Source organism: Capsicum annuum, chromosome 2 (assembly GCF_002878395.1).
Source record: "Capsicum annuum cultivar UCD-10X-F1 chromosome 2, UCD10Xv1.1, whole genome shotgun sequence".
In the NCBI taxonomy this organism is placed as follows: Eukaryota; Viridiplantae; Streptophyta; class Magnoliopsida; order Solanales; family Solanaceae; genus Capsicum; species Capsicum annuum.
The window spans coordinates 97,853,404-97,871,378 of record NC_061112.1 but is presented as its reverse complement, the minus strand read 5'-3'; the positions used below and the strand labels follow the sequence as shown (position 1 = coordinate 97,871,378).

The window sequence follows — 17,975 nt, the reverse complement described above, 5'->3', positions numbered from 1 at the left end:
ATTATTATATATCTATTTATCTTTTGTTCATTACTATCTATCTATATTATATCTATATAATAATACTATATAATATAAATTTATGTTATTATAGTATATAAATTTAGTTGACTGAGGACATGACCCTGGATAGGAAGGTATGGAGGAAAAACATTAGGATAGAGGGTTAAGGTGTGTGGATGAGTCGTAGTCAGTAGGTAGGAGGGCTTGGGTGTCTTTTGTTTGGCAGTGTTGCATATTTTTGTGGATGGCGTATCTATGTATTTTTATCGTGTTCCATGCTTTTGATGTTTTTATATACTGTCATTTGTCTTGAGCCGGGGGTCTATCGAAAACAGCATCTCTACTTCGTTAGAGGTAGTGGTATGGTTTGCGTACACTCTATCCTCCCCAGATCCCACGATGTGGGAATCTACTGGGTTTGTTGTTGTTGTTGTTGTTGATAGTATATAAATTTATATAAATTTACTATATTGGTATATATATATATATATATTCAATATTACGTTAAAGCCTAGTTTACGATTTTTTTCTTTTGGGGGTTGGGGGTTGGGTTGTCCTATTCTAATTAGTAATGATTAGTTTTTTTTAAAGATGAAAAAGCATCCTATATTTGTAAGTTTTTTTTTTAATATAGTTAATATTTAATATCACTAAAATAATAGGGTTAAGGTGAAAAGATAATTTTATCTAAAACAAAGACTTTTAATGAAGGACAAAAAGTCCAAACAACATTTCTAATTACTATTTATTACTGTTATTTTGTAAACCAAAAAAAATGATGTCCTAAAACTTTTTTGAAAAAAAAAAGAAGAAAAGAAAAAAGAGACGTCGGTGGTTATTTATAAGATAAAAAAAATATCAAACGAATTTGATTTCTTTGAATTGCTGCTAAAATCATACTATTAGTTGCTCCTATTTATAAAACAGAAATGATTTTTCTTACCAACAAACAAAAGAGATAAAGAAGGAAAGAAAGTAGAAGGAAAAAAGAAAACGTAGGGAAAAGATAAAAGAAGACTAACATTAAGGACAAAGAAGACTAACAAATTAGTCTTCTTTTATTTGTTATTATTTACAATTAAAATTATTTAAATAGATTTTAGTATTTTTTCATTTAAATTTATAGATTATATAGGATAAATATGTACTGTATTTTAAAAAAGTAAGGAAAGGAAGAATAATAAAAAAAATTCTTTTAGTAAATTGATAAGATATTCAAATTTGAATTCAAATGGAATTTGAATTAATGGAATTAAATGATTATAGATAATTTTATTTAAAATTTAGGTTTTTTAAAAAAAAATTACAAGTTAAAAAGATATTCAAATTTGAATTTAAGTAGAATTTGAATTGGAATAGAATTAAAAGATTAGAGATCTTTGTGTTTGAGAATATTAGACTTATTTTGAAAAATAAAAATATCATTAGCTTGAAACTAGAAACGTTAAAAAAGAATCCTAAATAAATTCTTACTATTCATAAAATAATTCCTTTCAATATTTTAAAATATATTTAAATATTATATATATAAAAATAATAATAACAACAACAACAATAAATAACAATGATAGTAGTACTAATACACATGTTGTAGTAGTATTTTTAATTTTTAAAAGACGTTGTAGTAATAATACTTATTATTATTATTATTATTATTATTAAGAATAAAAATAAAAAAAAATATTAATATTAGTAGTACAGACGTAGCAATAATAGGTGATAAGAATAATACAATATTATTATTGTTTTGTTGATTTTAAATATTTATCTCAATTTAAATATTTAGTATATCAGATAATATACATTAAACTGAAAAAAGAATAAGGATAAGAAAGAATAACAAACTAGTATTCTTTTAAAAAATTAATATCTTATTTGAATTTGAATTCAAAAGAAATTTGAATTGGAATGAAATTATATACATAGCCTCTCTTAGATATATCCTATGTCATTAAATTTATACATGAATAAACTTATACATGAATTTATTTACTACATTTTTTATACTCTTCATTTATCAATTTTTAAAATAGTTTTTGATTTGACATTTACCTTTTAATATGCATGAAGAATATAATATTTTCATCATCTTATTCTGTTAATATTCAAAATCCATTAATTTAAATTGATATATGTATCTCTTCTTTTCAATGACTCGATTTTAGGAGTAATATTGTTGTCACTACTTTTTTCGCCATAATTATATATCTCCACTATCATCTCTCTATTGTTTTCATGTTTGTTAATATGACAATTTTTATATCTGAATTCACATATCGATTTTGTGACAACGATTTCTTTGAAAATATATTATTGAATGTTTACTCTTAATATTTGATTATGAATTTATCATTATTTTTAATGGAGTATGCTTATATATTTTATTTCATTTTGATGATGGACTAATTCAATATAGCTCGAATCATTTTCAATAGACAATAAAAAGAGGAATTATTTGGAGAGCTATAACATGTAATTTTTTTTCAGGATAATGATGAAGATAAAAATTACTAGCAGCTATTAATAGCAGCTATTAATTGATTTTGAGCTTAAAAAATAAATACCGTTATTTGATGTGATTATTCAGTATTAGTAATAGCATATATGCTAAAAAATCGGTACTTGATATTTTATTAGTACACTACAAAAATATTTTTCTAAAAATCACTTGTGTTTATCTAACGCAAAGTGATTGATATTATGATGGAGAGGCTTATGAAAGTCGAGTACCTCTAAAAAAAATACTAATATTTCTATTTTCATATCAAAACAGTTAAAATAATTGCAATTATGATTAGCTGTTAAGTTTAATTATAATTTTACTATTAACAATTATATTTAATATTTCATAATCAATAAATATGTTAATGTGATACACTAAAAATTGACTAATTTTATCATTTTAAAGTGAATAAGTTAATACTTTTTTTAGAAAAAAAAATTTCTCTCATCACACGGGTACTAATACTAGTTTGCTTCCTAAACACTGAGATGACAAATGAAGTGTTTTTCACTCTCTAAAACAAAGTGAGAGGCAACAAATTCCATTAAAATTTCAACTTCTTAAATATTTCTTTTATTTCATTTTTTTTATTTTTTATTTTTTTCTATTTCATTTTCCTCTTATTTATCAGTTTCTTTTTTTTTTTTGGTAGCAACAGGATATTATATATATATATATATATATATATATATTTTATTTTTTTTTAAGAAAGAGTTCGTAATTTACACGGGATAGTAGTGGTACTACTGCTAGCAGTCATAACAAAAGTAGAGTTTGGTCTAGAGTTAAAGCTTTGCCAAGAAGCCAACAAAACAGAATTAGAGTTACTAAGAAAGAATATTACAGACTAATTTCCAAAACATAGTAATTTATTACAGGTGGACCAAGAAACTAGTTTACTATTTAGCAGCCCTTCATGATCTTGTTTCAGTTGGAGTTGAACAACATCGGGGGGGGGGGGGGGGGGGGGAGGAAAGCAAAATGCAACAAAAAGATGTTCTAGATAGGTGAGATCCTAATCCTGATAAGCCATCCGCCACACCATTTGCTTGTCAGAAATTATGTCGTACCACTGGATTCACCAAGTTCTTCAATATTGACCTGCAAGAGTTTATTATGTTAGAATATTGGTAGCTGAGTTGTTGTAGCAAGGAAATGGCTTCTACAATATCCATTTCTATTTATATAGGACCAATTTTATGCTGTTGCACTAATAATAATCCGTAGTAAAGAGCCTCCAGTTCAGTCATAATAGGGCAAAGAGAATTGCAATGATTATAATATCCAAGAACCCAGTTTCCATTGGCATCATGTATTACTCCACCAATGCCGTGACGGTCAGCGATAAAGGAGAAAGCCCCATCAACATTCAGTTTAAACCAACCAACCGGGGGTGGGGGGTGGGGGAGAGGGGGACCATTTGATATTTACTCGGATATTACTAAGGTGATTACCTGGAATAAGAGTATGGGAGATGTACTCGACATTACTTCAAAGCACTTGATTGTATCTAGGAAAATCTTATTTATTTTTGAAGATATTTTGGTTTCTATTTAACCAAAGATGCCAAATAGAAAAAGGAAAAAAATAAGCCAATCTGGGTGTTCCTCATGGAATGGTGGATTAAGTGATTTCAAATTTTCCAAACAATGGTTATGGGGAGTATTGACGAGGGAAATGTTGATACCCATGTCTAGACAAAACTTCTTGGCACGTAGCAATTAATAAAGATATGGTCAACCGTTTCTGGGGTTAGTTTACAAATGGTGCACAAAGGAGATTGAGATAAACATATGTAGTGTAGATAAGCTTGAGTGGGGAATTTCCCGGTAGAGTAGATCCAAGGAAAAAGTTAATTTTATTCAAAGTACAAAGTTTCCAAATCTAGGAAAAGTCGTACTTGGCAGTAGGGGGAGTAGTAATGGAGTCATACACTGATTTCGTAATGAAACAGCCATTAGAGTTATAAGCCCAATAAAGAATGACCCGATTTCCAATGGATCTATTAGGACGGACACGATCTTCTTTAAGGATAAGATCGAAAAGTAGAGAGAATTAGAGTGTACTCCAGTTCCAACATTTCCCGTCCCAGAGATCAGATAGACGGAGTTTATCCTTGTCTTTGTGGAGAGAACCATAGAGGATTTGGCGAACGGGTGAGGTGTGAGGGATCCAATGATAGGTCCAAATATTGATATAATCACTTGTAGCCTGTGCCTAAGCAGTAGCCTTATTACAAATGGCTTCTCCAAAAAGGATGTTATCCCATATAAAGGAGTGGAAGCAGAAAGGATATGTGGAGTTTATCCTCGTCTTTGTGGAGAGGACCATAGAGGATTTGGCGAAGGGGTGGGGTGTAAGGGATCCAATGATAGGTCCAAATATTGATAGAAGCACCTATAGTCAACACCCAAGCAGTGGCCTTATTACAAATGGCTCCTCCGAAAAGGATGTTATCCCATATAAAAAAAGCGGGAGGGGGTCTTATAAATGTGATTATACTTAGAGATAAGGGTACGAGCACAGAGGTAGGAAGGATTAGTGAAGAACCTCCAAGATAGTCTGGTAAGGATAGCTATTTTTTTTCACAACTGTGAAGGCCAAGTCCCCCATGCTCTTTTGGAGAAATAATTCTATCCGAGGCTACGTAATGGAGTTTCTTTTTTTAAGGTGTGGTACCCCAAAAAAATACATTGTATTTGATTGATAGAGTTACAGATTTTTATAGGGAGTTTAAATTATTGCATGGTATATGCTGGAATGGAGTTTAGAGTGGACTTGGCAAAGACAAGTCTACCAGCTTGTGAAAGGAAATTAGTTTTCCAGGTAGAAAGTTTTTTTCGCATATTGTCAATTAAGAATTGGAAGTCCTTGCATTTAGATTTTTGGTTTAGTATGGGAAAGACCAAGTATTTTTTAAAGGTTAAGGAAGGGTTGATGTTGAAAAGATTTTTAACGAGGGTTTGAGCTGAGGTGGGACAGATGGTAGAGAAGATGGCGTTGGGATTTAACTGTATTGATGCTCTGTCCTGACAGGGAGAAAAAGTAGGTCATACAGTTGTAGGTCATGTGGATGGATTTAGGTGTAGCTTTAGTAATAGGAGTTGAATTATCCGCAAAAAATGGGAAAAAGAGGGACCATTGTGGCTGAGAGAGATAGGGTCCCATTGAAGGATATCTACTTGGTGGGTTATATAATTGGATAAAAGTTTCATACATATGATGAAGATATATGGGGACATACGATCCCCCTGACAGATTCCACCGGAAGGGAAGAAATAGCTGGTTTGGGAACCATTAACTAGTACTGCAATACTACTAGTAGAAATACAATTCATGATCAATTTAGTAATTTTTGGAGGGAATTTAAAATACCAAAGTGTACAGTAGATGAAGTACCATTCCGGACGGTCGAAAGCTTTTTCAAGATCAAGTTTGAGTATGAGACTTCTTTTTTTATTTTTAGAACTTCTAAGATAGGTCATAAGATCTTGGACAATTATCGCATTATCCACAACACGTCTACCTTTGAGGAAGATTTTTTGGTAAGGACCAATTAAGTGCGGTAGATGATGCTTAAGATGGTTAGCGATAATCTTGGTAATGATTTTATAAGCAGTGTTACACAGGACGATGGGCCTAAAATTCTTTAATTGATTGGCGTTTGGAAACTTGGGGATAAGGTAGAGAAGCACATCATTAAGAGAAGGGGGAGGAGTTTGACTCTCAAAGACTTAGTGGCACAACTTCTTAATGGAGGGTCCGACGATGTGCCACTGAGATTAGAAAAAATGTGGGTGAAGACCATCAGGGCCCAGAGCCTTAAATGGTTTAAAAGAGAAGAGGGCTTGGGTAATTTCGTAGTCCATTAGGGTCCTATCAAGGTTATGGATATCAAAAGTGTGGAAACTAGTAGGTGAGGACATAATATGTTTCTAGTTAGAAGAAGAGTGACTAGTTGTGAAGCACTAGACAAAGTAGTCGAAAGTGTGCTCCTTAATTTGATTAGGATCCACGATATAATCCCTAAGGGAGTCTTTGAAGTAAGATATTTTATTTTTTCTACGTCTATTGAGGACAAAAGTGTGAAAGAATTTTGTATTGGCGTCCCCATGAGTAAGCCAATTTATTCGGGATCACATACGCCAATGATCTTATTCTATTTTTAGAAGATCATTATATTCTAACTACAGGTTTTTTTCAAGAGTTTGTAGGAAGTCACTAGTCTGGTAAGCCTAGGAAGTTTGAATACCATTAAGCCGGGCTAAAAGATTACGCTTTTGCCTAAAGATATATTTGAAAGTAAGCCTAGTCCATTTAAGAATTTTTTGTTTAAAGATAGGGAAAGCATCAAGATGACTTCTATTATCCCAACTATCTTGAACTATATTAGGAAAATTTGAGTGGTCCATCCAATATTTCTCAAGAGTGAAAGGCTTAGAAGAAGTAGCAACATAAGAGTTATTAAATCTAATAAGAAGGGGGTTATGGTAGGAGTAGGTTTTCGAAAGGTGGATAGATAATATGAGCGTTAGACCATTTTTCAAGCCATTTTTGGTTCACAAAAGCATGATCCAGCCGCTCAAAGATCAGTCCCTGCTTACATTTTTTATGGTTGGACCAAGTGTATTTGGGGACCTTGAAGCCAAGGTCTACTAAATTACAGGTATTAATAAAAGACCAAAATTCAGTACGATGCTAATTATTAATATATCTACCTCCCCATTTGTCACTGTGAGTCAAAACATCGTTAAAATCACCAGCACTTAACCAAGGACAGTGAACCGTATGGGATGTGTTGATAAGGTTATTCCAAAGGACCTTACAGGTATTAAAATTGGTTCTAGCATAAATAATAGTAAATAACCAGGGAGTATCATCGGGGCATACCTCAATCATTGCATGGAGTTCTTGAGAAGTTTTTTATTTGCGGGTGACATTAATGTAATTAGTATTCCAAAGAAGCGCCACTCCACCCGACCTACCTTTCGTTGGGGGATAGATCTCCCAATAATCATCAAAACCAAAGGTTTGCACTAGACCCACATGATTACCAAGTTTTATTTCAAGAAGAGCACTAAGACACGGATTGTGGGTGTTAAGAAGTACCCTAAAGTTACGGGCTAAATTTTCATTATTAATACCCCTTATGTTCCAAATGATAAAACTTGTAGCTGGATGCATCGGAGAATAAGTAGAAGATGAAGCAGGGTTGGTAGCTCCAATTGGGAAAGGACTAACTTTAAGAGTTGGAATTATGACCACAGCATATTTCGCGAGTGCATTGTTTATTGCTGGCCTCAATTTGAAGGAGCTCTTTAGAAAGGAAATTGGACATTGGTGAACATACCCTCGGCCATGGGAAAGATCATTAGGGCTGCATTTTAGAAACTTGAGATTTTGGTAAAGGAGGTCATCCTCCTCGGCAGTGCTTCTACTTCGCCTTATGCCGAAAATATCTGAGGAGGTTTTGAGAAGAAAAACTGATCATGATAAACTGGAAGAAGGTTCCATGAGAAGAAAAGAGGTTTCACATTGACTATCTCTTGGGGGGTAAAGAAGGGGAGTTGAGTTATTTCATGCATGTTTGGGTATTGAGATAGAAGGTGAGGAAGGTTCCAAAAAGTTTGGAGAGAGTGTATGGATTGAGGGGTGACAGATGGGGCTAGTGGTTCCATCACGTTGGTCAGCCATATTTGGTTGACAAAGTACTCAATGGAGATTTTTATGCCCTTGGAGATCAGTTGAGCAAGAAATTTTTTGTTTTAAAGTACGATTATGGTTTCTACATTGTTCTGGTCTATTGAAAACAGGGTTTCATGGCCCTACAATGCCTTCTCAATCCAGGTTCAAGGTTGGTGATGAGGGTGTACTGGATGAGTGGAGTAAATAAGAGGGTAGGGGGCATTCAAAGGGAATGGATGAGGGTTGTTTGGTGGGGAAGTTATTGGATGATAGATGGGGCTTAGATAAATTTTTTGCTGTTAGAGAGGAATGACTGCTCTATTCATATTGTAGTAAAGGAGGAGGAATTTAAATGAAGTTTATTGGTATGAGGAGTAGTAAGTAATGATGGAGAGAAAGAGTGTGGAAATGGAAAGAAAGATATGAGATCAACGCTGCCTTTATTTTTTTAGGAAATTGAAGAAGTATGCATACCAAGTGTTTTGAAGTGGACTCCAACTGGTCAGTGGAGGTTTGAGAGAGGGGCATAATATAACTTTCCTTGGACAGATCATCCCTAAGAGTAGTAGGTTGTAGGGGATTATTATTACTAAGGGGCAACTAGAGCTTGGAGGGAAGTAATGTCGGAGACTTGCTGCTTAGTTTGTAATGGAGGGGCCCCTAAACTTTTTATTTGCTGCACGGTACCTCTACATCTTCTAAGGGAAAGTCTTTTTCAATAAAACGGTTTTGGGAAATGGCAATAACAGAAGCTTCAAAACATTCTTTAGGCATGATATTTAATTTATTAACATGGGACTGAGAATAATTACTAGTTTTAACACTAGTTGGTTTAAACTTCCTTTTAAAACCATTAAAGCTATCCATTTTTTTGGAGAATTTAGGGGAGAAACAGGGGAATTTTTTTGGACAGAAGTAAAAATGAAGGAGTGAGGATACATACCAGCTATACGGATATTTTTGGTTATTATCTCTGTATTGTTGATGTTTGGCGACAAATCAGGCTTTTTCTTTGTCTCTATTTTGTTGTTGGTTGGGATTGGTGTTGAAGTTCTACCAGACTGATGTCTGCGCCTTGGAGGAAATTTAACCATTTTCCCTTCTTGCGGACTATTTGATTGAGTAGAGGATGGCAATTTGATAGGGGTTACCTCAAGTGATGGGATGCTTGATGGGGGTGAAGCCTTCGAGTAGAGACATTTTTCTTGGGTATTCCCCAAACGACCACACCCAATACACAAAAATCCTTCCCCTTCATAAAGAATAGATTGGTGGTGAGAACTGATTTGAATAATGCTTAAGACAGGTTCATCCATGGGTATCTGTATGCAAAGAGGCTTATACCTCCTTCTTTATGTAGAACTAGTACATGCATCAATTTTTAAAAACTTTCCAATAGCGTTTCTAATTTTTTTTAGAACAATACCATTGTAATACTCAGTTGGGAGCTGAGAGAGACGAACCCACATTGCCGAATTAATTTTTCTTTTTCAAGGATAAAATTAGATTCCCATTTTTTGATTGATAAGTACTGACCATTGATAAACCACGAACTGTTTTGTAGGACGTGGGAAAGACTGGATGCTTGCAAGAATTTCGCGATGTAAAATTCTAAATCCAAATCAATTAGTGGGAATGGGTCAGCTAGTTTCCACAGATTATTGAGCTTGTCGCGTAGATATTGATGAGAAAGTTTCTTACCCAAAATACAGATGATCAAGGAATGTTTCCAAGGTGAGTAAATCCTTGCATTATCTTCATCAGACAGAACAATAGTTTTTAACCCATTAGAAATTTTCCCAATATCTTCCTAGGATGGTGACGGGCTTTTTGATGCATTCTCTTCTGAGCAATCTTCCATGTTCAAGTCCACAAGTTGTTCTGAAGCCAATAACTTAGATTTAAAGGAGGTAGTGAAGAAGAAGAGGAGGGGTCTGGTAGTTTTGAAGGAATTTGATTTAAAATTGGGGTTGGGGGATCGGTTGAAGAGGATGAAAGGTTCTTTTTAGAGAGAGGGAGGAGCTTCTCTCTCTATCTATTAGAGTTACTTCTATTTCTTTTTCTATTCTACACTCCTTTGGATTTAAGTTGTCGAAAAATATCATAGATTTACTTCACTATTCAGTTATTGCTAATACCATCTCCTTCCCTCCGCTTTTTCTCGCAAAGAAATCGGTGCACCTTCTTTCAATCATAAACTCCAATTTTTCATCCTCAGGCCATTATCAACTTTGCCACTGGGATGCTACCTCTAACTTTTTTCCCCAGATCTGAAAACCCAATGAACTTTATTAAAAGAATGAGAAAGAAAATGAAGATAATAGAAATAAAAAAGGTTATGAGCAATGAAGAAGAAAATGTGCTTTTGGTTTCCACAATGAAAATGACAGATTATCCTGTCAAATGAAATATCAAAAAAATCTCCACTGTTGTACGTAGAACTACGTCAAACAAATCGTATAGGACCTCTAGGTACCTTATTCATGGACCTAGCTACGAATCATAAAAATAAGATCGAGTTTTTCAAAAGTAAGGGTCAAAGTGGGCATGATGAAATCCTAGCTAAATTCTGCATGGGTTGGCACTGAGGATGAATCTTTCCCTCTAAAAGGTATTCAAGCTAAATTCCTATGTTCGCAGGCATGGTAAAATTTTGGGACATTCAATTACACTACATAGAAAAGTTGAGATGAAGAAAGAGGAGAAAATGGAAAGAGCACCAATGAAAATGATATTCAAGAGGAACCTGAGCCAACTAAAGCCACTTCCAAAGCTCAATAGCTACACAAAAGGAAAAAAATACTACCAAGAAAAAGATTACAACTATTAGCATTTTGAGAAAGAAGATAAATCAAAAAAAGAAAAATATAAACAAAAGAATCCTACACTCTGTTTGGATGGTGGTTTCTCATGGTATGGTTAGTAATAGTACCATGTTTGTTTTGATTGTTTCTCAAAATATATGGTATGGTATGGTTTAATTCCATGGTTAGGGTACCATGATAACCCTCACTTTTTTGAACCACCAATTTGGTGGTATCCCATGGTTTAGTTATTTTTTTCAGTTATACCCTTATATAATATTATCTAATCCTATTTTACCCTTTTAGTCATGTCATCTTAGACGTTGTATAGCAACAATCACATTTGCATTAATGCCACTGAGTGGTGGTTTTTATCTCAATGTTTCCATTCCCCCGTCATAGAATTTTAAGTGTGAATGGATAGAAGGAGAATCATGATAACGGGAAGATTTGAAAAATAAAAGAACCACAAAAACAATTATGCAATACAAACAAGTTCAGAAAAAGAACACAAATAGAACAATACTACTACAGTGGTAGAAGGGGCCAATAACCTCTTCAGGTTGATCTTCCTTGAAAGATTTTCCATGTACTGCGTTATTTTATTCCCAAGGTGTGCCTGTTACAAAAATTCAAACATCAATATCTAAATTTGATGCATAATTGTGCTTATTATGATGCATGGTTAATTCAAACATCAATGTCCAAAATCCTGCTCATAGTTAATAAGAAAATGCCCCTAATTATTATAAATTTAAAATTTATAATAATTCGAGGTATTTTAGTAAACTTACCCGTTACGATACAGTACCATATCATCAAACCAAACCAAAAAACTGTTATTAAACCGCAGTGAACTATACAGTCTATCCAAATATTGTATTGTACTATACTATGCAGTACCATACCATACCATACCATACCATACATTATGAAACCATGACAAACCACCATCTAAACAAAGTGTAAGAAAATAAACAAAGTTACCTTCAAATCTACACAATTACTCAAAAGTACCAAAAGGACGCAACAAAGATTCAATCTATCAACCAAACCAATTAGCTCCATCATGATAAATGAATCCGGAACAGAGAAAATGCATTACAAAGGAGAAAGAGGATAGGCACAAGAACAAGGTAAAACAAGGAGGTTTTTTTAGAATCTCATGAGTTGGAAAAATAGAGAAGTAATCCGGCGGATCAATACAGTTAGGGGCATAAAGTAAAAACTTAATAAGAAATAATATATATTTTAAATAAAATTTATGTACTTGTTTTAAAAGAAATCTACTCTTCTCGCCTTTTTAGATGGAAATCTATAAAATTGTTATAAATGTATTTACATTATAGTAAATGTCTATCAAGATCTACTTGATATCTATTAGGATTTGAAGTATTTGTCTTTTACTCAGACTAGGAATAAATTTTTCCTATAAATAGAAGGGCTCCTTCATTGTAAATCAATCCCGCAAGAATCCCTCAAGATAAATAACAATTACTCTCTATTCTCTAGTCTCTATTCTTTCTTGTTTTATAACACTTTATCAGCACGAAACTCTACGGTAAGTATGATATCTTAAAATAATCTGTGTTTGAGCTTCTGTTAAATAATTACATGCATAATCAATTTTATTCGGAGAAATTGGTTAGTATTGTGTTTGCTGTTAAAATTTGATTGGTTACTAAAAAAAATGAGTTATTTGATTTGGTTACTGGAAAAAAGAAGAAGGGGTTATTTGATTACCTTTAGTTTTCTTTTCTCACGTGTTCATTATTTTTGTTACTGTATGGTGAATTGTGTCCAAAGAAATTCATATTTTTCTCAGTCTCTGTTGCTATGTCTTATTTTCTCGCTTCAATTCAACTTTATCGTGTCCTTGCATAAAGACGTTATAGGTGGTTATTTTGTGGAAATTTTTTTTCTTTATTAACTGAGACATAATAAATTATTGTGTTTGTTATATGTGAAAATGTTATAACCAATTGCTATCATGTGTAAACGGGACTCTGTCCAATAAGATGAGATTATAAATCTAAACTAATTTCAAGGTTAGTAATTTCTTATATTATTTATTTTTTGCTACTAATGGTATAATTATTGTTGGATTTGATGGATCTGAGTGAAAGTTGTGATTTGGAACCATTTATACTTTAAATTTGTTCTCGAAAAATAATATTGTTTCAGATGTTGGGTTCAAGCCCCATCAATTTATGCCTAAGACGTCTTTATATAGATAAGATATTGAGTTTGAATATCAATAAACCATATTGATGATATTATGATGGCTAAGGCAAAATAATGGGTGTTATCCCACTGATATGCTTTATTCTATGAAGTGAATATGGTAGCAATATATGATATCTGAAAGTTGACAACTTTCTTCATTCTTGAAGTGAATGCGATAGCAGTGCATAATATGTCTAAAAGAAGATAAGTGATGATATTTTCACATACTTGTTATGATTATAATTAAACATATGTTGGATAAAAGTTCTCCACATTACATGTATGCGTTAGTTTGTTCCTGAAGTAGAAATATTTTAAATGAGGCTATTATCTATCATAATTTGATAGGCTTAAGGCACGATTATATTCCATTCCTGAGGTATGAAAAGCTTATTATAATGCAAACGTACACTTGATTGTGATGGTATCACAACTCACCTCCGAATGAGGCAGAATAATTGAGAAGAGTTATTTTAAAATCTACTTCTAAAGTAGTAAATATGAAATTTATTCATGTAATAGTAAATCTGAAATTTACTAACGTAAAAGGCACATGTCACGGTAAACTTGGAGTTTACTAGAATAAAAGTTCATAAATTGATATGAACGATTCCGACATCTTAAAGATATGTATATTGACTATTGAACATATATTGAAGAATTAGAAAATTCTTCATTATTTTTAATATTATTTGTTCTTATGATAAGTTGGTTGGACTAACTAATTTTGAGACTGGATCCCTTAAAATCTGAAAAATATAAAAGGTGAATATGAGCCCGTTCACCTATTACGTGATTGTTGAAAAGATGCATCATGATCACATGTACATTTATTATCAACCTGTAGTTTGACATTCATAAAGTTGATTGCTCAATAAAATTGAGTTAAGAGCACAACTTTCAGATTGTGTAATCAAAACGACTTATCTTGATGATGATGGTTTAGCATTGAATGCCTTTCTTAAATAGTTAAACCATTGTTAATGAGAACAAAGATTCACGTATTGATCTGAAATATGATATATTGCATACAATAGCACTTGTATGCATTAGAACAATAAATTATGATTATTTCTTCTCTCTCAATTGGTTCAAGGTTAGGACCCAACTATTCTATCTAATAGTTTTGATATGTGGTATATGATTAATGAATATACCATGATGCACAAAGATGTATTCCTACAAAAAAGATGGAGGATGAATGTTAGTTTTTCTAACATAACGAGGAGATTATAAGTAGCTATGAAATATGTTAGGAATTATCATCAGATACTCATTCAAAAGATAATTCGATTCAAATGTCGGAAACATCTATTGACTTAAATTTAGTATCATATTTAAGTTACAAGTGCTCCTATTTTACGTTCTTAAAGGACAAATTCTATGCATGCATGAAGCGTGGTAAACTATTCAGTTCCAAATGAAATAATCCTTTAAAAGGATAAGGAGTAAATAATCATAATAAGAAGGCAATGTGCTCTTGAAGAGCCTACGACACAACACTTCATGAAACCTTGTGAGAGGTTCAGGTACCTGAAAATAATGAAGTGATGAGATCTCAAAATGTTATGTCACATTATGAACCGATACGAAATGATATATCATCAACATCTTTGATATAATATTGGCGCAATATTTTGTAAGATTATGAGGATCCGAATTCTAGGTTTATTTAAGCATGCTGACATAGAAATATTTATCAAATGACATGAAAGAATGCATATTGGTAAGCATAAAACTTATTTGATTTGCAGTCCACACGCTTGAAGATATCACACATGAAGTGTTGAATATTTTCACTTGACAAAATTCATATGAAAACTGTTGTAAGGATTCAAAATGTTTGAAGCATATAAAAGTTTCTGGGAAACTTATTTATAATCCTTATATTACATAAGTTTATAACATGAAAATCATTGAAACTCTTGGAGAGTTTTCAAAAGCAATAGATTATTTGCTGAAATGAGAAATATAACAATTTGGATTGGTTATGAAGTATCATATCTTAGTGCAATTGGTGCACTCATGTATCTTGCAATTACTACAAGGCTTGATATAGCCTTTTCAGTTAATTTGTTAGGAAGATTGCAGTCCCGATCTTATTGATCATGCTAATATTAGGTACTTGTTTGACCCATATAAATCTCGATCTCAAATATGCAATGTGTTCACGTGTAGGGATACTATCATATCATGGAGATATACAAAGCAGTCTATCTAGCCACATCAATGAACCATGCTGAGATAATAGCTATTCATGAAGCTAGCCGAGATTGTGTGTGGTTGAGGTCCATGACACATCTCATTCAAAAAAATGTGGCTTAAAATATGAAAAAGTATCCACGATTTTATATGAAGATAATGCAGCATGCATAGCACAACTTAAAGGAGGATTCATAAAAGGAGATAGAACGAAACACACTTCATCAAAGTCTTTCTATACACATGAGCTACAAAAGAATGGTGATATTAACGTGCAACAGATTCATTTGAGTGAAAATATCACTGATTTATTCACCAAGTCTCTTTTAGCTGCAACTTTCAAGAAGATGGTACACAAGATCGAAATGCAAAGATTCAAGGATGTTCTCATTAGGGGTAGTTAATGCGCGTTGTACTCTTTTTACCTTACGAGGTTTTATCCCACAGGGTTTTCCTTGTAAGGTTTTAATGAGGCAACCTATATGCGTATGATTAGAGATGTGTATTCTTTTTCCTTTATTAGATTTTTTTTCCACTAGATTTTTTCTAGTAAGGTCTTAACAAGACACATTATCTATCAATTAGACATTCAAGTGAGAGTGTTATAAATGTATTTACATTATAATGAATGTCTATCAAGATCTATCAAGATCTACTTGATATCTATTAGGATTTGAAGCATCTGTCTTTTACTCAGACTAGGAATAAATTTTTTCTATAAATAGAAGAGCTCCTTCATTATAAATCAATCCTGCAAGAATCTCTCAAGAGAAATAGCAATTACTCTCTATTCTCTATTCTTTCTTATTTTATAACAAAAATTATCTTTCTAAAGATTAATCAATCAATTAGCTTACTTGTTTTGAATAACCTAAACTAACATCTAAAAGTGAAGCCTTTAATTTATAATAATTAAAATTTTTAATTTGTACTATATAGAATTATAAACCATTTTCAAGTCTTTCTAATATAAAAAATTTTAAATTTTCTTCTATGATGATATAGAAATGCATTAAATCTATTTTGCATATTTTCAGGCTTTTATTTCATATCTCTAGTTATAATTAATTTTAGTTCTTCAATAAAGTACTGTTCTTAACCACTAGAAAATTACTAATATATGTATTACAAGTTACAATTAGTATTTAATTTTTTAAATTATTTCCTTATATAGCCACCACATTAAAAAAGTAGTTAATAGTGTTTTCAAATTTACTAGTTTAGGTGTACGCGCTTTGCGTGTGTATCTCACTTTAATGAGTTCAAACATTACACTAAATAGGATATTTGTTTAAATAATAAAGATGAATATAATAATTAAATTAATATCTTTTGAGTATGTAAACATGGAGAATTTATTTATTAAACCTAATCTTTATCAAAAATATTTTTAAAAGTCGATCGACATTCATGTACCATCTATAAATTGGAACAAAATAATACAATGACAGAGACATCAAAATAATACAATTAAATCTAATCTTAACACCCAAAAAAATTTTCAAAGTCGTCTGACACTCATCTACCACCTGTAAACAATAATACGATAATAGAGATATCAAAATAATACAACTAAACCTAACCTTTACATTAAAAAAATTTTCAAAGCCAACCAACATTTATCTATCACTTGTAAACTGCAACAAAATAGTACGATAAAAGTGATATCAAAACAATACAATAAAACTTAAATTTTACACACAAAAGTTTCTTAAAGCCGATCGAGATTCATCTATGAACTGTAAACTACCACAAAATAACAAACTAATAGAGATATTAAAATAATACAATTACACCTAACTTTTACCTAAAAAAAATTTCAAAGCCAACCCACATTCATCTAGCATCTATAAATTAAAATAAAATAATAAGATAATAAAGATAACAAAATAATACAACTAAACCTGACCTTTACACAAGAAATTCTTCAAAGCTAACCGACATTCATCTTCAACTTGTAAACTATAAAAATATAATAGTGATCACAAAACTTTGATTTTGATCCAACTCATTCTTGTCTGAGCAAAAATTTTGACCCTAAAGAATGATTTTGAATGAAAACAAAGAAGATATATATATACACACATGTTGAATTCTATTATGTTGACAAAAATAGTAAAGAAGTTGAGGGTTAGAAAATCAAGCATCCACCAATCTAGACATGCAATCGAATTAAGTTAGATAAGCATCAATCGTATTCCCAATAAGAAAACTGGTTTGTTCTCTAGTTTAACGTATATCTCAATATTTATAGAAGTATTTCCTAAATAAAGTCCTTTTTTAGGAGTATTTTTCTAATTGAACGGTAGGAAAAATATTAATTAATTCTCCTACCATATATTTTAGGAGTACCATATATTTTAAGAAGTCTAGTTAATGTAATAAAAAATAATTAAAAATAAATTTAAAAAATAGTGAAAAGACTGTTTTGTCTAAATAAGAGTTTTTTAATGAAGGACAAAAAGTTCAAATTATTTTTCAAAGGGTCTTCACACTTTTAATATATTATTATTATTATTATTATTATTATTATTATTATTATTATTATTATT

General features: G+C 31.8%; 1 protein-coding gene across 2 annotated transcripts; it reads right to left on the bottom strand.

Moving 5' to 3' along the window:
* Nucleotides 1-3,298: 3,298 nt before the first annotated feature.
* Nucleotides 3,299-11,007, bottom strand: LOC107858742. Of its 2 annotated transcripts, XR_007052156.1 has the most exons (3): nt 9,893-11,007; nt 9,135-9,443; nt 3,299-3,607 (listed from the first exon to the last, which is right to left on the bottom strand). XR_007052156.1 is itself a non-coding variant. In XM_016703519.2 (2 exons), the coding sequence occupies exons 1-2, from the start codon at nt 9,505-9,507 to the stop codon at nt 3,597-3,599; spliced, it is 384 nt and encodes a 127-aa protein (XP_016559005.2). In that variant the 5' UTR covers nt 9,508-9,881; the 3' UTR covers nt 3,299-3,596. The 2 variants fall into 2 exon arrangements, 1 of the variants encoding a protein (XP_016559005.2); XM_016703519.2 differs by lacking the exon at nt 9,893-11,007 and having other exon boundaries at nt 9,135-9,881.
* Nucleotides 11,008-17,975: the final 6,968 nt, after the last annotated feature.

Bases quoted from the DNA above. Each gene is read 5' to 3' on its own strand.
- LOC107858742 (XM_016703519.2), bottom strand. From the start codon at position 9,507: ATGGATGAACCTGTCTTAAGCATTATTCAAATCAGTTCTCACCACCAA.